At 39.3% G+C, this 21,936-nt stretch overlaps 1 protein-coding gene across 1 annotated transcript in view; it reads right to left on the reverse strand.

Moving 5' to 3' along the window:
• The window catches only part of LOC139693250 (uncharacterized), a 70,219-nt gene that overhangs the window by 18,849 nt on the left and 29,434 nt on the right, over positions 1-21,936 (reverse strand). Inside the window, exons 5-8 of the mRNA XM_071591356.1 lie at positions 15,995-16,087; positions 12,657-12,791; positions 10,462-10,524; positions 6,681-6,767 (exon numbers count right to left, since the gene is read on the reverse strand). Coding sequence (XP_071447457.1) covers positions 6,681-6,767; positions 10,462-10,524; positions 12,657-12,791; positions 15,995-16,087 — 378 coding nt within the window. The remainder of the gene's footprint in view (positions 1-6,680; positions 6,768-10,461; positions 10,525-12,656; positions 12,792-15,994; positions 16,088-21,936) is intronic.

Genomic DNA, 21,936 nt, shown 5'->3' on the forward strand with positions numbered 1-21,936 from the left:
CAATTGAAATACGGCTCTCTGAGAAAAACTTTAACAGAGACGAGGGTTTCAGCCTAAGCAGGACATGGAACCCAATCCTGAAAATGGCGGGAAAATGTGCTCGGCCTCCGCCAAACCTAAGGGACCCAACATGACCACCGAGGATATATAAACTGGCATCTACAGACTGGCATCATCGGCCCTGATTACGATCGAAAAGGATTTCATCAAAACCTCGGCAGAGATGGAGATGGAGGAGATTACCCGGATGAAATCCCGAGAAGAATTCACTGCCATCATCCTCCGGGAGAAAGTGAAGTCCTACATAACTTTTACAACCCTACACTTCACCAAGAAACATGATTTTGCAAATTCGTCGCTCTGTGATTGCATCAATGTCCATTTTCGACCACAAACGGTATGAAACAAAGACGGCAGAAACTAACATACCATACGCACAGCTCAATGGTCCACCAAAGCACAAACGGCTCATTGGGTCTCTGGGCAATTAGCACCTAGCTAGTGGGCGGGGCTATATAGTCCGCTTAACGGCCACGAGATAGTACCAGTTTATTTATTTACTTTATTTTTAACCTTCTTAGTGCGGTGGGGATTCCAGGGGTACTTAGTGAGAAGTGCGAAGGGTAATTTAAGAAAATGTATCACCTTAGGAAAAAAAACCTTATGAAGTTATTTGTTTAGATATCCATGTGCAGTTTTTTTATTTTTAAATATAATATTGCAGTTAATAATGATGGTTTACATTTACATCATCTGAAAAATAAATGTAATTATTACAGTATCATAAATTTAAAAGAATATTTTTTTAGCAATAATATTTCGATTTTTAAACAGAATACTAATATATTTTTTTAAAAACATCTTTCAATAAAACTACGATATTTAAATATAATAAAGAATCAAAAAGACACGTAGAAAATATTATAAATAAATAAAGAAAAACCAGTGAATTGCAAATATTTTTGTTAGCCTCTGCATAGTTCAATTTTGTTGAAAAGGCTGATCTCACCTGAGTCAAATTGGGACTTTTCCCCTTTCCTTGAGACTGCGGCAATGTGCTTACAATCTAAAGGCAGGAAAATACCAAGTTCTAACTCACAGAGAACTGCTGAAAACGTAATCCAATACACAGGGCGCAAATGATTAGATTGGATGGACGGCAAGAGAAACCAAAATGATTACAAAGCAGTGCTCTCATTTCCATCGTATCAACAAAGTCTGAATAAGCAGCTATATATACACCACAACACATCCAAGAGATTACAGATGAACACAGATTAGTAGCCTTTCAGTGGCTTTTCATAGTGGAAAGAACACTCATAAAAAAAACGAGCAGACAATTAGGCTGAGCTTCCCGACATGTACAAAACTGAACGAAAAATTATAGTAAGAATTATACTATTTGAATGGCATTTAAAATTGATAATAAAAAATTAAAAACGTACTTCTATGGAATTCAACCTATCGATAGCACAAAAACCATAAATTATTAAAGAGAAAACCATAAGTTACAACAATTTAAATAATAGCCTACGCAAGAGTCGATATATATCGGCCCGCCGCACTTTTCGCCAGGGATACAAAAGCCGATATATCGGCCCGCCGCACTAAGAGGGTTAAAGCAGTCTCCAAACGTAGATTTTGGAATGGCATTCATGGTTTACGAGTCCTGTTACTCTGAATGGTCTCCAACCGCTATCCTTTGAGAACCATTTTCAATTTTGGGAGCATCCAAAAGCCGCAGAGAGCTATGTCGGGACTCTACCGAGTCTGGTGAAGCTGTACAATCTCGTGTTTCCCAAAAAATTGCCGCAGAAGGTTCGATAAATGCATTTGGCCCGTGTTATCGTAATGAAGAAGCCAGTTACCTCACTTGACCAGAGACGTGGTCGTTTTCTTCTCATGGCATCATGCAATCTTTTAACAGAACTTCAAACATAACATTCTTTGTTGATCGCCTGGCATCTTGGTGCAAATTCGTAGCGCAATACACCATCAAAATCAAAAAAAATATAATTAAAAACAGGTCAGATTCATTTCGGACACATCTCGTAGCACTGTCTTCCTATTTCTAATGATAAAATATCATTCAGAAGATATATATAACACACACGGAATCACTATTTTGCATAGCAAGCTCAAACAACACAAAATGATGCATCTTCTTGTTTATATGCCATTTAAACCACTGATAAATCTTCTTGGGACAACACTAAACAATAATTTAGCAGTACATCACAATATTTCAGTCACAAGATTATAATTTATGTGATTCCAATGATGATTATCCTACAAACACAGACAATAATGACATTGCCATATCAAACTTAACATAATCCCACACCAAAAATATAAACAATAGCCCATAACTTATGTTCATAAGTAAAGCATGAGATCCTTTTCCTTTATTTAACACAAATTAAAATATTTATTGGCATATTTCCATCAGTTATTCTTAACCATCTATAACTGTTTATACTTTGGAAAGCCAGCATTCTTTCAATGTGCAATTTCCATTGTTTTACGCACAGGAAATTGGTTTAATAACAATTGCAGACATAATTAGAGTGAGGTACTCATCTTATACGGAGAAAGTAAAGAACCACAATGAACCCTTGGCAAATAAAAACAATAAGTCCAACTTTCTTTGATGACTTTTCCTCCTTTGCCAAACTTCTGCAGAATAATTTTTTGCACACATTTCAGTTACGGTTTCAATCCATGTGAAATGCAACCTTTCTTTAGGCATTACAAATAGTTTGGCTCCCTTGGGGAAACCCCGACGTGAGGAATCATGCATTGTACTTAATTTGGCAAGGAAGATTCTTGAGCCATCTTATGTTTAACATGCAAATTGGCATTTGTGCATAAATTTTTTGCATGCAAACTTATCAAAACACTGTTTTCTCTTAAAACTTCTTGGATCTTAGCACAACACATCATCGAACGCAACACTCTGATTATCACAGAAACAGCATTAGGATCTTAAGGCAATCAGACTCACAAAATGCGATAGCTATTTCATTTTATTATTCCCTTCGCCTTTCGGCAGCAAAGCAAAATTTTCAGCAGGGAAAAGACACAGCAGGCTTTGTTTAAAACACTCTGTAGTAATTTGGAAACGCAATACAACTACAGTGGAACCTCAAAAAACGAGCATTTAGTATTTTGAGAAGAGGAAGTAAGGAGACATGTTGTAGTGCTACAAACAAAATGACCTTGAGTACTCCAAGTGGCATGTGGAAGTAACATTCCCCCTCAACACACATTTGTAAGTATGAGTTCCATTTATTCATGCAGTGTTTCACGAAGCAAGAGTGTAGAGAACGAGTTCTAGTGCTCCAGACAAAATGACCTTCAGAAGCAATCCAGGTTGGCATGTGGAAGTAACATTCCCCCTCAACACGGATGTGCAGGTTTTTACTCATGTCATTCATCCAGTTTAGTATTTTGAGAAGAGGAAGTGGGGAGACATGCCCTAATGCTACAAACAAAATGACCTTGAGTACTCCCGGTGGCATGTGGAAGTAACATTCCACCTCAACACGAATGTGTAGGTTTGAGTTCATTTCATTCGTCCAGAGTTTCATGAAGCAGAGGCATAGAGGACATGTTCTAGTGCTACAGACAAAATGACCTTCAGAAGCAATCCAGGTTGGCATGTGGAAGTAACATTGCCCCTCAATACGAATGTTAGGGTTTGAAGTCGTGTCATTCATCCAGTGTATAGTGAGAGGCTGAAGAATGGAGACATGTTCTAGTTTTCCATACAAAATGACCTTAAGTACTCCCGGTGGCATGTGGAAGTAACATTCCCCCTTAACATGCTTGCGCAGGTTTGAGTTCATTTCATTCGTCCAGTATAGTATTTTGAGAAGCGTAAGAAGGGAGACATGTTCTGGTGCTACTTCACAAGCACACCTATTTGGCATTTGGAAGTAACATTCCCCCTCAACACACATGTGTAGGTTTGAGTTCATTTCATTAATCCAGTGTTTCATGAAGCAGAGGTAGAGCAGACATGTTCTAGTGCTACAGACAAAATGAACTTCAGAAGCAATCCAGGTTGGCATGTGGAAGTAACATTCCCCCTCACCACGAATGTGCGGGTTTGAGTTCATTTCATTCATCCAGTATAATATTTTGAGAAGAGGAATTAGGGAGACATATCCTAGTGCTACAAACAAAATGACCTTAGGTCTCCCGGTGGCATGTGGAAGCAACATTCCCCCTCAACACACATGCGCAGGTTTGATATCTTTACATTCATCCAGTGAGATATTTTGAGAAGCAGATGAAGTATGGAGACGTGTTCCAGTGGGCTATGTCAATGTCAGTTAAAATAGCATGCTGTTAGAGAGTAGTAATTAATATGTAGGGGAGGCGATTGACTGCTGAGGTCATTTGTACCATTAAGGGATGGACAGGAAAGGATGAAAGGTCGAGAGAGAAACCCGGCTCCGGCATTAGCCTACTCTTTACGAAAGGCGCCAAGGGGTAATACAGTTTAACGTCCCATCCGACGGACGGCGTACTCACTCAAAGTGCCCTTCACCTCAAGTAGCAAACGAGATACCTCTGAAAAATATTCAACACCACCAGGATTTGAACCCAAGCCCTCTTGGAGGGAAGCCAGAACAATAGCCACAGCACCATCTAGATCCCCACTGTATTTGCAACAAAGAATTTTCTTTACCATTCAAACTCCGCAACGAGCCAATGATAAACAAACAAAACCCACACCATGCACCTGCGAAAATAAGCAAAGGGATTGCAAACTTTTGGGTACCTATTTGACGTGGGTTAAACCATTAGCGAAAGTCATGTCCGGAACGTAATACCTATTTTAATTTGGAAAAAATTATCCAGTCGGTAGAAATTTCTCTTCCAAGGCAATAACAACAAAACAAACGTGACAGCACACAATTCATAACCTACAGGGTTCGTTCCAGAACTAATGCAAATGAATTTCCCTGGCTCATCCTATTGGTCCGGGTGGGATTAAACTCCTTGAAGTAAGTGAAGACGGACTTTAACTTTGCTACAAAACCAATCTCAGTGCTCTCCAAGCTGCGGAAGTGACAGGACATCAGTTATTGTAAACCTCTGCTTGGCAACCATGTCATGATAGACACACCGAGCGGAAATTTCAACTAAACATTTGCAACATATTGAAAATGAACCAGATTATTTGTACAACGTCATCACTGTTGATGAAACCTGGGTTTTATGAATACGACCCAGAAACAAAATGCAAAACCTCTCGGAGTGGCACACTGACCAGTTCCCCAAAGCCCAAAAACTCAAGAATGACTGAAACAAAAGTGAAAACAGTGCTCGTTTTCTTTTCTGACAGTAAAGGAGTGGTCCATAAGTAGTTTGTTCCTCAAGGACAGACAGTTAACAAAGCTGCCTACTACGTGGATGCCCTGAAAAGACTGAATTATGGTCATCAGGATAAGAAAGGACACCCCCGCTACCTGGCTACTCCAACACAACAACACGCCTTGCCAAAACACGCTACGATTCAATGTATTTCCTGGCCAAAAATCAGGTACTATCACTGCCCAACCCTCCTTCTATAGTCCTGACATCACCCCAGCAGACTTACTTTTGTTCCCTCGGATTAGGACAGTTCTGGAAGCAACCCGTTTTTCACCCATAGAAGAGATCTTATCAGCTCCGTGACGAAGACCTTGCGAGAGGTCCCCCGAAGACGCCTTCTGGGGCAAGTACAGGTCTTGGCAGAGTCGATGGAAAAAATATGTAGAGGCCCATGGATAGTAATTTGAAGAATTTTAAGAGTTTGTGCAAATCTCTGGACAGTACTTTGAAGAATTTTAAATATTTGTGCAAATCTGTGGACAGTACTTTGAAGAATTTTAAGTGTTTGTGCAAATCTGTGGACAGTACTTTGAAGAATTTTAAGTGTTTGTGCAAATCTGTGGAGAGTACTTTGAAGAATTTTAAGTGTTTGCACATCTCTGTGGACAGTACTTTGAAGAATTTTAAGTGTTTGTGCAAAGCAGTGGACAGTACTTTGAAGAATTTTAAGTGTTTGTGCAAAGCAGTGGACAGTACTTTGAAGAATTTTAAGTGTTTGCACAAATCTGTGGACCATACTTTGAAGAATTTTATGTTTGTCCAAATCTGTGGACAGTATTTCGAAGAATTTTAAGTGTTTCAGCAAATCTGTTCAATATATTACTCTTAAAAAAATTTAAGCATTACTTTGGGAACGCAGCATGCGTTTCTTGAATATAAAATTCAATGGAGAAAATATTTCACAAGCATGTTAACTTCCGATTAAGTCAAAACTCTAAACTAGAGTTGGAGTGATAAAGTTTACAGTCTGAGGAAAAAAATAAGAGTTTTTTTACTAAAGATCATAAATTCATACAAATTAGAGCCTGATATCTTTGCATTCGTGAGAATTTGCTTGTCATGCTTTCTGTTTTAATGAACAATGGATTTTTGCTCATAATGCGAATTATTCACCATGCTAAGTGCTCGTTTACAGAGGTTCCACCACATTTATACTCTCATTCCCATCCAGAAATGTTCAATGAACAGCTACTTCACCAATTGAAGTTTCCCTTTCGCCTGTCAGGCCCTGCTTTCGTCAACTTAACGCGTAAATATAGCACACGCATATATCTTATCTTAAGAGAGTTCCATACCTTTGAGCCACTTCCACATAATTTGCAGACTTTTGAATCATCACATTCGGCTTCATACTCGAGGGAAGGTCGGAACTTGGAGACTTGCTGTGGGAAATAAACCTTACCACAATCAGAAACACATCCTTACACTTCAGAGGGGGAGGAGGAAAGGTGTATAATTACATTAAACATTAGCAATATCAGTATTCATATATATATATATATATATATATATATATATATATATATATATATATATATATATATATATATATATATATATATATATATATGCATGTAATACATATATATATATATATAAATATATATATATATATATGTAATACATATATATATATATATATATATATGCATGTAATACATATATATATATATATATATATATATATATATATATATATATATATGCATGTAATACATATATATATGTTTATGTATGTTTTTGTATGCATATATATATATATATATATATATATATATATATATATATATATATATATGTATTTGTGTACATTTGTTGTATCATATATCTATATACCAACAAACATATATCAATGATACTTCAATAACATGTATACTGCAATAAAAGATACAATTCTTTTCATGTTTTTAAACTTCAAAATGATGTCTCAGTTAATGAACACAAATGCTCCTTTCATTTCCAATTAATTATGGAGAATCACAAATAAAATACCACGAGCACAATTGCAAATTCAATTTGTAATTTGCAATTGCAAATTCCCTAATTACTCTCTTTGGTCTACATAAAAAAATCATTTGCAGCAAGTCCCTACCTGAATGAAACGCTGCTCTAATTACTTTCCAATATTTTACATAAGCTTTTCGCATAATTTTTCCAGCTGCATTTGTCCCAGGTTGACATGTGTGTGTAATTCAACAGTTGGTAGAATTTTTACATAAGGGCTAACCGAAACCTGACAGCGATTACCCTTTTCTTGAGTTACTACACGGCACAAAGGCATAGACAACCAAGTAATGCCCAGACCAGAGTCAACTATTTACAAGGTGTGATCCAAAAGCGACAGTAATGATTATATTTTATTGTCCTGGTCAATCTGAAGGTCATGCTGGTGTGTTCCTTCATTTGGCCGATTCAGTACGAATATGTCCCTCAAGGTCAGACCGTCAACAATGATTTCTACTTAAAGGTTATCAAGAGGCTAACGGTCGCAGTGACCTGAAAGAGGTCAGACATGTGAACAAACGATGCATGACGTTTCCACCTAGATAATGCACCATTACGGCCTTCCACTTCGAGAGACTCCAACCATGCCTCAATGGTGAACAATTTGGTGTAGGCAAATCGCCGTTTCACTGCTAGGGAGATCACTGAAAATCAGTTATGGATCCTGACAAACAATTTTGAGAGACATTTTGATTGATAACGCGTCGGCTCACACGGCATTGATCGTGACAGAGTTTTATGCCAGAACCGGAACTTCCTCGATCCCATAGCCGCCCTACTCCCTCCAGACGTGGCTCCATCAGACTTTTTTCGGGTTTCCAAGGTTAAAATTAACCTTGAAAGGGTACCGATTCGACTCCATTGCGGACATTAAATCTAATTGTACGGTGGACCTGAAGAGGATCCCTATAAGGGGGCTTACGAGGCAGGGTTCGAAAGCTGGATGGAGAAACGTTAGCAAAGGTGTTTCATCACCCAACGCATGTACTTACGGGGCGACAAGTTCGATTAAGCTCTGTATCCGTCGAAATTAACAAGTTATGACATCAGTCCAGTCCTTTTTTGATCACACCTTGTATGGTCATTGATGAAGTGCATTCATGTTCTAAGGTCTCCTAATTTTTATTTCATTTTGCGATGAGATATAAAGAATTCCGTTTGAGCTTAAAACATTGCTGTGCCCATTTAAAATGAAAGGGTATAGTGAAGTCTAATTAACACCGCACCGGTTTGAATTAAGTCCATTATAGTTTATGAAAGTTTTGGAAAAATCATCACAGTGCCGTTGTAATACATTCCAAGAAACCACGGGATATGCCTCAACAGTAACTGAGGACGCCTCTAGGTTAACTGGCTAAAGCACCCAGCCGGACATCAAGCGATCTGGGTTCGAATACCAGTCATGGCGAATGATTTTTACACTCTGAAATTGTGGCATTGAAATGCAATTTAGCAGCTGACTCCATTAAAAGTGACTGTTGCCTTATCTCCCACAGTTTCTTGAAGGTATAAACAGCCTAATTGTTTAAAAGTTGGCTTTAAACTCTTGGATTGTGGTCTGTCAAGCAAGACTACGAAGGCATGTGAACTTTTATGCACGGTATTTTGTCACAACATCTTGTTCCTTTGAGAAAGACCCCAAAATTTCAGAATTTAAGATGACACCTCGATAGCTTAACTGGCACTAAAGCACTCGACTGGATATCTGAGGGATACCGGTTCAAATCCCGGTCAAGGCAAATAATTTTTACACTCTAAAATTGTTGAATTGAGACAAATCAAATCTTTGGTGACACTTTTCCATCTATTAACGTTACACATTGATAACTGTTTCAAATTAAAAAGCCTGCATTCTTCTTATGAGACAATTTCCATTCTTTTAAGAACAAAAATTGGTTTATTAACAATAGCAGACAAACTTAGAGCGAGTTCCTCATCTTATACTTAAAAAGTTTACACCCACAATGAACACTCGGCAAATAAAAACACTAATTCCGACTTTCATTGATGACTTCCCTCCTTTGCCAAAATTTTGCAAATATTTTTTGCAAACATTGTTTCAGTTTTGTCAGCTCAGCATTCAGCCGAGCATCGATGGAACCGGAATAGAGTGCCGGTCAAGGCGAATGAATTCTACACTCTTAAATAGTTGCATTTCTTATGTTAATAACTTAATATTTAACATACAATCAATACCACATGCTTAATACACCTCTCTTTGCAAAATTCATCATTAATACATTACACTGATAGATATTACTGCGTGCGTATTGTTGCTATTACCATCTTCCAGGCTTATTGTTTGAAAAATCCATCAGCAATACTACAGTGATATGAATGTAGTCATCAGAAATTATTCCCTGCAACCACGATAAATGACATTGGCAATTAAATAAATGTAAACATCTAGGAGCCATCTAAAATGAAATATACTTCTTCACAGACATATTTAAACAATTAAAGAGGCCAGCACATGAATTAGAAGGTGTTTTTACCACCAATAGCAAGTCAACGCTGGTGTATTCATGCTTGTTCATGTAGTCCCTGAGTTTTCATGCCCCGGGGGATTGATTTCGAATAATTTGGTGCTATTCCTTGGATCCTATTTGTTTTATAAGCTTTCTACATTGCTTTAGTTCATTTTTTAATGTATTTTTGAGTCATATTACGAGTTAAATCTGTGGAAAAGTGGGAAATCATAGTTGATAGATATTGTCTGCTTCTGTCAAGCAAAACCGGAATCTGTAGAGTACGTCTGAAGAGGAAGACTGTGTCTATAATTGATATAACATTGCAAATTTCTATTTCAAACTGTTTACCTGGAAAAAATTAGGAGATCTTAAAACTTGAATGCATTCACGTACATCGAAATGTTTAATTGACATCTAGGTCAGTCCTGCTTGTATTTCCTCTAAATCACTGCTCTTTTTAGTAAAAACAAACGACTATACCAACAAAGTCAAGCCTCCCATTGAATCTGTTACCGTGGCTAATGCATATCTCAGGGAACAAGTGGTTAAATTATAGTTTATTCTTATAAACACTTCAATTCACACTTTTGTGTCTACTTACGCTTTCGGCATTTCTTCTTCATCATCGGATGACAGGGTAATCACCAGAGATTCCGATTCCAAACTGTACAAAAGCAGAAAGAGACAGAAAAAACTCACATTAGTCAAGTATATACAACAATAAAACATCCTTAAATTAAACAGCGCAAAACAAGAAGGCATGAAATTGCAAAATATCTTCCTCAGCGCAACATCAAAGCCAACTCTTGGGTAATAACATATCAAGTACATCCCAGAAAGTAATTTCTGTTTGGTGTTGTAAACTAAATGTGTACGGAGGCAGAAGAACTACTATCAGGTGTACAAGAACGTAGTCTGCCTAATACAGGGTTGCACCCAAAAGTGGTAGGACTGATTTTCTCTGGCGCGAACGGAGAGGTGGAGGGGGGTCTGCCTGGCAGGGTAAGGTGGAGGGGGCTCTTAGCAACAGACCGACACCAACCTCATTCGCCTGCAGGCTGTTGTTGAGTAAGGACACCGTTTTTAGTGGAGCAAGTTTTTTGTCCGCGTCAAAAAACAAAATGAATCTGAATTTAGAGCAACGTTATTCTGTGAAGTTTTGTGCGAAACTCGGGAAGACGGCAACTGAGACCCTCGATATGATCAAGCAGGCTTATGGGGACACTGCCTTAAGCCGTTCCACAGTATTTGAGTGGCACGAGTTGTTTAAAGAGGGTAGGGAGCTCGTTGAAGACGACCATCGCTCCGGACGGCCGTGGACGGCAAGAACCGACACAAATGTGGACAGAGTGAGGACACTGCTGAACACAGACCGACGCTTAACCAGTAAAGAAATTGCAGACCAGTTGGGTCTGTCTGCATCCAACGTCCAACGCATTATTTCACAGGATTTGGCCATGCGCAAGGTGTGCGCCAAGATGGTGCCCAAAATTCTGAGTGTCCACCGACAGCTCCTGGCCAAATACGGCGTTGCCACGTTGCCGCACCCGGCCTATTCTCCCGATCTGGCATCACCGGACTTCTTCTTCTTCCCCCTAAAGAAAAGACAGCTCAAGGGACGACGTTTTGACTCGATAAAGGCCGTTCAAGAGGCTTCGACGAGGGTCATCAACGGCATCCCCAAAGAAAATTTCCAGCGGGCGTACGGGGAATGGGAGCAACGTTATACTAAGTGTGTAGCAGCTCAAGGAGCATACTTTGAAGATTATTAAGTTGATGTAAGTATATCGTCAATGAAATTCTTGTAAAAAAAATCAGTCCTACCACTTTTGGGTGCGACCCTGTACATATGCGAATTAGTGCGATTTGGCAGCCATGAGGCAGACTATGTCCCCGTCCCCTAGTATAGTGCTAGTTGACATGAAACCCAATAAGGAGCCATATCTGTGCTTTAGCGGACCATCGAGCTGTGCGTATCCTATGCCAGTTATGTTATAGTTTCCATTGTCCTACCGTTTGCCGTTGATGACCCTCGTCGAAACCTCTTGAACGGCCTTTATCGAGTCAAAATGTCGTCGACCCAACTGTTCTGCAATTTCTTCACTGGTTAAGCGTCAGTCTGTGTTCAGCAGTGTCCTCACTCTGTCCACATTCGTGTCGGTTCTTGCCGTCGACGGCCGTCCGGAGCGATGGTCGTCTTCAACGAGCTCCCTACCCTCTTTAAACAACTTGTGCCACTCAAATCCTGTGGAACGGCTTAAGGCAGTGTCCCCATAAGCCTGCTTGATCATATCGAGGGTCTCAGTTGCCGTCTTCCCGAGTTTCGCACAAAACTTCACGGAATAACGTTGCTCTAAATTCAGATTCATTTTGTTTTTCGACGAGGACAAAAAACTTGCTTCACTAGAAACAGTGTCCTCACTCAACGACAGCCCGCAGGCGACTGAGATTGGTGTCGGTCTGTTGCTAAGAGCCCCCTTCACCTTACCCTGCCAGGCCGACCCCCCTCCACCGCTCTGTTAGCGCCAGAGAAAATCAGTCCTACCACTGTTGGGTGCGACCCTGTAGGTACTCATTCAAAGTATATAAGGTAAATGAATTACACAATATCAGTGACCTCCACTTAAACAAATAACATATTCATACAGAACAAATGTAAGAATTGATGGCAAAAGAATTGAGAAAGATGGATGTAATATCACTTCGACAAGACTTAAAACAACACCCAAAAACACATTTATTGGCACAACTTTCAGCTTTACGGAACCGTCTCAAGGGGAGAATCCCGGCACTCACCTCGGCATGAGATTCCTCTTGCCTAAACTGGTCGAGGGCCCTGAATCTGGCGTCCTTCTCGACATATTCCGAACAATGCAACCGACGGCCACACTGGTCACCGGACGAGCTGCTTCTTCTTCAGCCTTCTTCTTCCTGTTAAAATGAGTCAAATGAAACCCTCAGACATTCCAAGGAACACAAATCCCACAAGAAATATAGGAAATATAAATACGGGGTACATTCCATAAGTAATGCAATTGAATTTCCCACACGGTTACTATTGGTCGGCGTGTGATTGAACCATTGGTAGTAGTAGGTGAGGGAAACACTAAGCTTTGCCGCAAACCAGTCTCAGTGCTCTCCTAGCTGTGGAAGCAGCAGGATATCAGTTATTGTAAACCTCCGCACACCGATGGTGTCACAAAAGACCCACCGAGTGGAAATTTCAACTAGACATTTGCAACGTATTGAAAATGAACCTGATTACTTGGGCAACATCATCGCTGGTGATAAAACCTGGGTTTTATGAATACGATCCAGAGACAAAACGCCAAACCACTCGTGAGTGGCACACCTGACCAGTCCCCCAGAGCTTTGTTTTTGGATGGGAAGAAATGCGAGGAGATAAAAGCAAAGTTGGATGCTGTTGGATGGGGACACTTCACAACATCTATGATCACAGTTAGATGTTGGTTTGACGAATTTAAACGTGGGCAAACATCTGTTTTTGAATGAGGAGCGACCAGGACGCCCGACGGCAGACGTGGTTATACCGAGGAAATCATTCAAAAAGTCCAAGCCATGATTCTCGCTGATCGACGAACGAAAGTGCGCGAAGTAGCAAAGGCCGTGGGAGGTGTGTCGACAGGAATGATAATTAATATTTTACACAAATAGATCGGCAAAATTAGAAAATTGTCGCCCGATGGGTGCCGCGATTGCTCACGGTGGACAACAAGCTGATCCGGCTGTCAACTTCGAAGCAGTGTTTGCAGCAATTTAAGCGAGATCCGAAGGTGTTTTTGCGTCGAGTTATCACTGTTGATGAAACCTGGATTCATCATTACACACCAGAAACCAAGCAACAATCAAAACAATGGATTTCTCCTGGTGAATCTGCTCCAAAGAAGGCAAAGATGGTCCGATTGGCCGGAAAAGTCATGGCGATAGTTTTTTGGGATTCAAATGGCGTCATCCTCATGTATTTTTTAGAAAAAGGAAGAACGATCACTGGGAAATCCTACAGTGAGTTAGTGGACCACTTTGGCATTAAATGGAAGCAGACACGGCCGCATTTGGCGAAAAAGAAGGTGCTGTTTCACCACAATAACCCACCAGCACACTCAACTGAAGTTGTCGCCACCAAACTGCATGAACTACGATATGAATTGCTGCCGCACCCCCCGTATTCACCCAATCTGGCTCCCTGCAATTTCATGAACTGCATCAGCTACATTATGAATTGCTGCCGCACCCCCCGTATTCACCCGATCTGGCTCCCTGCAATTTCATGAACTGCATGAGCTACATTATAAATTGCTGCTGCACCCCCCGTATTCACCCGATCTGGCTGCCTGTGACTTCATGAACTGCATGAACTATGTTTTGAATTGCTGCCACACCCCCCATGTTCACCCGATCTGGCTCCCTGTGACTTTTCCTGATTCCCTAACATGAAGAAATGGCTCACGGGAAAAAAATTTAGCTCAAACAAGGAAGTTATCGCCGAGACAGAGGCGTATATTGGAGAGTTCGACAAATCCTATTTTTTCGAGGGGTTAAAAAAATGGCCGGAACGTTGGGAGAAGTGTATCTTTCTAAAAGGGGACTATGTTGAAAGATTAAAAAAAATGTTTTTTCAAAAAATGGTTTCTTCATTACTAACACGGGTACTTATTGAACCGCCCTCGTACAACCAATACCTAGCCAAACAAATCTGTTTTCCCATTAATTTTTATACACACCATGTACACTATCTTTTGTTTATTTCTACCCAAATTGAGCTAAAAACATTGGAAGCCTTTATTCTTCAATTCCTAGCTGAGACGCAATCCCAATTCAACAAATACACCAAACATCAATTATCACGACATTATGCTAAATTGACACAAAACAAACAGATCTATTTGCATAAAAATGAAACCCAAAGTCAACAAAAATTGAACTAATTAATTTTCATGATTACAATGCATAATAATCAAGATTATGAGTCCCGCACAATAATGAATACCTACACATTTTACACACAGTTAACTTTGCCTCTGGTCTTAAAGGGTATTGTTTGCATGGAGAACAAAAGTATTAACCCTCTTAGTGCGGTGGGGATTCCAGGGGTACTTAGTGAGAAGTGTGAAGGGTAATTTAAGAAAATGTATCACCTTAGGAAAAAAAACATTATGAAGTTATTTGTTTAGATATCCATATACAGTTTTTTTATTTTCAAATAAAATATTGTAGTCAATAATGTTGTAATACATTTACATCATCTGATAAATAAATGTAATTATTACAGTAATATAAATTTTAAAAGAATATTTTTTTTGCAATAATATTTCGATTTTTAGACAAATTACTAATATGTTTTTTTTAAACATTTTTCAATAAAACTACCATATTTAAATATAAGATAGAATCAAAAAGACATGTGGAAAATGTTATAAATAAATAAAGAAAAACCAGTGAAATGCAAATTTTTTTATCAGCCTCTGCATAGTTCGATTTTGTTGAAAAGGCTGATCTCACCTGAGTCAAATTTGGACTCTTCCCATTTCCTTGAGACTGTGGCAATGTGCTTACAATCTAAAGGCAGAGAAAAACCAAGTTCTAACTCACAGAGAACTGCTGACAACATAATCCAATACACAGGGTGCAATTGATTAGATAGGATGGGGCAAGAGAAACCAAAATGATTACAAAGCAGTGCTCTGATTTCCATCGTACCAACAAAGTCTAAATAAGCAGCTATATATCAACACCACCACACCATAACACACCCAAGAGATTACAGATGAAAACAGATTAGTAGCCTTTCAGTGGCTTTTTATAGTGGAAAGACCACTCAGAAAAAACCGAGCAGACAATTAGGCTGAGCTTCCCGACATGTGCAAAACTGAACATAAAATTATTGTAAGAAATATACTTTTTGAAAAGCATTTAAAATTGCTAATAAAAAATTAAAAAATCTGTTACATAATTATATGGAATTCATCCTATCGATAGCACAAAAACCATAAATTACAGCGATTTAAACAATAGCCTACGCAAGAGCCGATATATCAGCCCGCCACACTTTTCGCCAGGGATACAATTGCCGATATATCGGCCCGCTGCACTAAGAGGGTTAAACAAAAACTTACTCCTTAGCCGCTTTCTCCATTTCTTTCTGTTCCTCCTCCTCCACTTGCAAGTAGTTCCTCATGCCTCCTGGATTGAGAATGGCCGTCAGCTCCCTACAAAGACACAGAATGGAAATATGAAGGCCAAACAAGAACTTCCACAGGGTTCCGTACTAGGTCCCACTTTATTTTTTAAATTTTTTCAATGATCTACCACATAAGTTTAAGTCCACTGAAGGAATAGACCCATTACCGTATGCTGACGACACAAATACTATTGTGACAGCCTCCTCAGGGGACTGTTTGGCATAGAGAACAGCTGAAGTAGCTTAGATTAGATACTGAGAGGGATCTGGGTTCAAATCCCAGTCAAGGCAAATGATTTTTAAACTCTGAAATTGTTGCACTGAATGGTACATTATTAACTCCCTAAGAACCCAATTTAAACAAGTCTGATTTTTTTCACTTATACATGAGCGATTTGAAAGGTAAGGGTCCCCTATTTTTAATTTTTCATTAAAAATCAAATTTATTCTCACAACTTTGCGTACATCAGAGGAAAGGTTGAGAATTAAGCTATTTTTCTACATAGTTGCCTTGATGATTAATCACATTTTGCATCCTCGTAAGCAGCTTTTCAATACTGGCATCATACCTTTCTCCCACCACGTCCCACGAAGCCAACTATGACGACTGCTTCTCCAATATAATAAATACATCACATCCATTTAGTTGCAGTGTACGGTGAGAAGTGTATTATGGACATCAGAAACGTGCATCGGAAGTGGTGCAGGGAGTGTTTTGATGGCCGGGAAAACATCCACGGTGAGCAGCGGTCAGGTCAGCCAAGTTTGCCATTGGAATCAACAACGGTGGTTCCAATTGACGAGATGGCGTCCAATAACCAGAGGGAATTACCCTTCATTTAGATAAAGGGAGGCCTTATAAAATGAAGAGAGAGAGTGTCTACTTCTCCGTGCTGCAGAATATTGTGTGTCGGAGTTCAATCAGTTACAAACAAGGTATCTCTCCTCACCAAAGGAGTGTGTCTGCATATCATGACAATGCACGTCCACGTGTCTTCACATCAAACGACCACCCTACTCAATGAATTCGGCTGATGGGAGATATCATCGACCACCCTCCTTACAGCCCAGAGGACGTTGCCCCCAAGGGACTACCACTTGTTTCCAGCTCTCAAAAAACACCTTTGGAGGACAGAAATTCAAATCAGACGAGGAAAAGTGCAAGAAGCAGTCGTTATAGTTGGCTTTGTGTGACGTGGTGGGAGATAGACACGATGCCGGTATTAAAAAGCTGCTTACAAGGATGCAAAAAGTGATTGATTGTCAAGGCAACATTGTAGAAAAATAGCTAAATGCTCAGGCTTTCTTACAATGTACACAAAATTGAGAGAATAAATGTGATTTTTCATGAAAAAAATAGGAGACCTTACTTTTCAAATTTGCCCTCATAAAAACTAAGTTTTCACGCAATCTCAGCAGATAAAGCATGGCCTAATCCATGGGAGTGATCCTGCAAAGAAACATGTCTTCGGAGGGGCACATTTTCAAAACATGTAGAAAGTTAGGTTTTCTATGCTTCCTCATAAGAAATATTAGATACCTGTATTAGAATATGGTCTGTACTTTTCCATAACCTTTCCCTCCAAATGGCTCCTGAAGAAATGAAAGCATACCAGGGTTGCTATTTATATCTTGAACCTTGACAACACTCAGTACTTTAGGTGCCATTTGACAATTCCATCTTAACGTTCGGCCCTTTCAACGCTTTCTCCAGAGCATTTTGTGGTTTGATCATAACTTGTGTTGTTTACAGAGACTCGAACATTTTGTCCCAGCGAAAAATTGGAGTAAACTCGTGCATATGCTCTTGTTCAATGATTTTTTCATGACTTTCGATGAGGATTATCAAGACAGGAGTACATCGGTCAACTTACTTCCACTGTAGGCGATGCGAAACACTGGTTTAACTAATTACATCACGGCCGCATCCTAGCAACGCTTCACTTTCTTGGAAAACAACCTTATTCACAACTAATTCTCTCTAAAAATAAATCTATTTCACTAGAAACCACTCTAAGAATAATTTTCATAATTTTACATACTTAAATTGTGTCAATACCGCCTCTTACACCCTAATAACCGCTAAAAAGTATACCCTAATACGACTACGTTAACACTATGATAAACTGACACAATGACACCGTTTCTTATGGTATAAACAAACCCCAAAGTATACAATCTACTGCTTTTTTTTTAAGAATATGCATTTATTGACAATTATTTGTCGCATACGTACATTAATGCGCACTACAGATGTCATGTAAACTTTAAATCACTCGAAAATAACAGATATCGCTATCATTTTCGTACATGCTTGTAAATGGAAATTCAAATTTGATACTTACAACCTTTAAATGAAGAGAAATAGTTAGAAAAATAAATACATGTACACAGGGGACTTTACTTTACGTTTGTTTTTGTTTTGAAATCACCAAAACGTCCGGTAAAACAGATATCGCTATCATTTTGGTACATGCTTGTAAATGGAAATTCAAATTTGATACTTATAACCTTTACATGAAGAGAAATAGTTAGAAAAATAAATACATGTACACAGGGGACTTTACTTTACGTTTGTTTTTGTTTTGAAATCACCAAAACGTCCGGTAAAACAGATATCGCTATCATTTTGGTACATGCTTGTAAATGGAAATTCAAATTTGATACTTATAACCTTTAAATGAAGAGAAATAGTTAGAAAAATAAATTCATGTACACAGGGGACTTTACTTTACGTTTGTATTTGTTTTGAAATCACCAAAACGTCCGGTTAACATTAAAAAACCGAATATCTATAACTATAAAAACCATTAACATCGTTTCGCCCAAAATCCTATCGCCTGTCATTTATTTCTTATTTGCCCCTTCTTACTGCTTTTAAAACCCGATTATTTTAGCAACGCTGTCAATACAAGGCAAAATATAACTTTCTTACTACAATGCTTTTCGTAAATACATGACCGACAATTGACAAAGAACATTTCCCCACGTTTCTTAAAATAAAAGATTACTACCCAGGAATATTGAGTATTATGAGCTTAGGCTTGATAAATGAAACTCAATTCCATGAGAAAGTGGATTCGACTTTAATGTCGATTATTTTAAGTGAAATACTTCTATGTAAAAATTGAAACGTTGATTTTTAAGGTAAAACATATGTAACATTACAAATAAGAGCCTCCAATTTACATAAAGGACAGTCATATATCGTGTTAATTACACCTTGGGGATTAGTATGACAAGAATCAATAAGATATTACACGAAAATTAAGCTGGGAAATCAATTTAATCATGATGAATGCCGTAATAACTTGACAAAAGCTCAGAAAAATGCCTCCTGTGTCAATTGGTGCACAGAAATGCTCAACAAATACAATTGCGCTACATGAAAAGCTGTGTACAACAGCCACACAGGTGACAAAATCTTGGATCTATGCGTAAGGACCCGAAACAAGACAGCAATCCACTGCATGGGTCTTTGAAGACAAGCCAAATCACACAAAAGTGATTCTCTAACTCACGGCACCATATTCTAACCTATCCTTCATTCATAACTAACAATAAAACTATAAACTAGGTATTACACATTTGTAGCAGAGTAATAGATATTTTCCATCAATTATAGGCAACCGTACCTTATTTTTCTCTAAGTAAAACCGTTGGCACTGTCTAAATAACATGCCCAGGCACTGAAAATACATGATCATAACGTCCCATGACCGTATTTCTATTTAATTATTCAAAATTCCATGATTTTTTACAACGACAACAGGTTATTATTATTATTAGGTAATCTACCGGTTAAGGTAGGTTTTTGGATGGACACAACTACCAAACAAATATTTTATTACTCCTAACAAAACACAAAATCCAGCAATCTACTCTACATCAGGTCCCTCTTCAGCTCTGAGTACTTTCTTCCTCCCTTCATCCCCTATCTAAGACATCCCTCTCCTGTTCCTTCCCTTTCCTCATCTGCCATTAACATTCTACCCTCTATCACAGTCTTCAACATCCCACTGCCGGTCAACACCCCCTTCATCCACTTTTCCTGCCTCCCTAGGATTGGCCCCAACAAACCCCTCTCTTCGCCCACCATACCAAGTACTTCCTCATTTGTTTTCTTCTCTGTCCATTTCTCCTTCTCCATTCTTCTCCACACCCACATTTCAAAAGCCTCCAGTCTACGTCTATCCTCCTGCTTCAATGACCACGTTTCCGCGCCGTACATAGCTACGCTCCATATCAAAGTTTTCTAACGAGTCTTTTCTTAACATCCTTACTCAAAGTCCCTCTCATCTTAACTCCCTCCTCCTTGTGATAAAGCCTCTTTGCCTAGCGCAATTCTTCTCCTTACGTCCCTACTACTTTGACCGTGTTGGTCCAAAACACTACCGAGATACGGTTCTACCTGCCCTAGTTTTTGCCCTCCTATTTTAATGTTAAACTTGGCCTTTTTCTTTCTAGAAAATCGCATAACCTTTGTTTTCTTAATATTGATTCTCATCCCATACCTGTTGCACTGAATTTCCGATTCACTCAGCAATGCTTGCAGCCCCTTGGCTGACTGACAAACTAAAGCTTGTTCATTAGCAAACCTAACGGATTTTAAACGAATTCCCCGCCCACTTTCATTCCTACCTCCAGTTCTTCCCATAATGTCTCTTTAATCATTTCCTCTGCATACAAATTGAACAGCAACGGTGATAATGGGCAACCCTGCCTTACACCCCTTCCTAACACTGCCCATCCTGACTCCCCGTTCCCCACTCGCACCTGAGCAGTCTGAGATATGTACAGGTTGCGGATTAGCCTCCTTTCCCTCCGATCTATTCCTATTCTCTGCAATATACTTATTAGTTTTCAACAGGTTATATTTCACCGAAATTGATTAGAGTTTAATCCATGTTTAAGCGAATGAAAATCTTCCGAGGTCGTCCAAAAATCAGTTCAAAGACAGAAAACATTGATGCCGTGCTAGAAGAAATGGTATAGGAAGATCGTCATGTGACATATCGTGAGATTGAGATATCCTTGAGGATTACAGGGTTCGTCCAGAAAATAAGTGTACTGACTACTGATTTTTTCCCGCCGCTCCAGGCATGCCCAGCACCGCTCTGACGGGCTGCGATTGGAGGGGGGTATGTTGGCAAGCGACGCTGCTGAAAAAGGCAGTCGGCTCTGAGCTGTGGTGTAGTGAGGAGCTCTGTTAACGCGAACCTCCACGCTTGACCCACGTCACAGAACACGATGCCGAAGTTTTTTGGAGCAGCGTTATTCCATCAAATTTGCGGTAAAGCTTAGGAAATCGTCTACCACAACTGTCGGTATGATTAACCTGGCTTACGGGGAGTCAGCCATGTCCAGAAACATGATCTTTCGGTGGCACAAGATGTTCGTGGAGGGCAGAGAAGAGGTCGACGACGAGTCTTCGAGAGGTTCCCCGAATGATGCCTTCGCGGGAGTGTTCCAGGAATGGGAACGCCGCTGGAACAAGTGTATCGACTCACAAGGGTCCTATTTTGAGGAATATTAGCTTAAGATATGTAAAAGTGTAATAAATTTTTTTTCCTGAGCTCAGTACACTTATTTTCCGGACGAACCCTGTAGTATGACAAGTATCAATAAGATATTACACAAACATATAGCTACGAAATCAATTTAATCGTGATGAATGCCGTAATAACTTGACAAAAGCTCAGAAAGATGCCTTGTGTGTCAATTGGTGAAAAGAAATACTCACCAAATACAATCTACAGGCTTCAAAAGGTGTGTATAACATCAATAGAGATGACAAATCTTGGATATATGCGTACGCACCCGAAACAAAACAGCAATCCACTGTATGGGTCTTCCAAGATGGCTAAATCCGACTAA

The sequence above is a fragment of the Hetaerina americana genome, unplaced genomic scaffold (assembly GCF_022747635.1).
Source record: "Hetaerina americana unplaced genomic scaffold, ioHetAmer1.1.p SCAF_45, whole genome shotgun sequence".
Classification (NCBI taxonomy): Eukaryota; Metazoa; Arthropoda; class Insecta; order Odonata; family Calopterygidae; genus Hetaerina; species Hetaerina americana.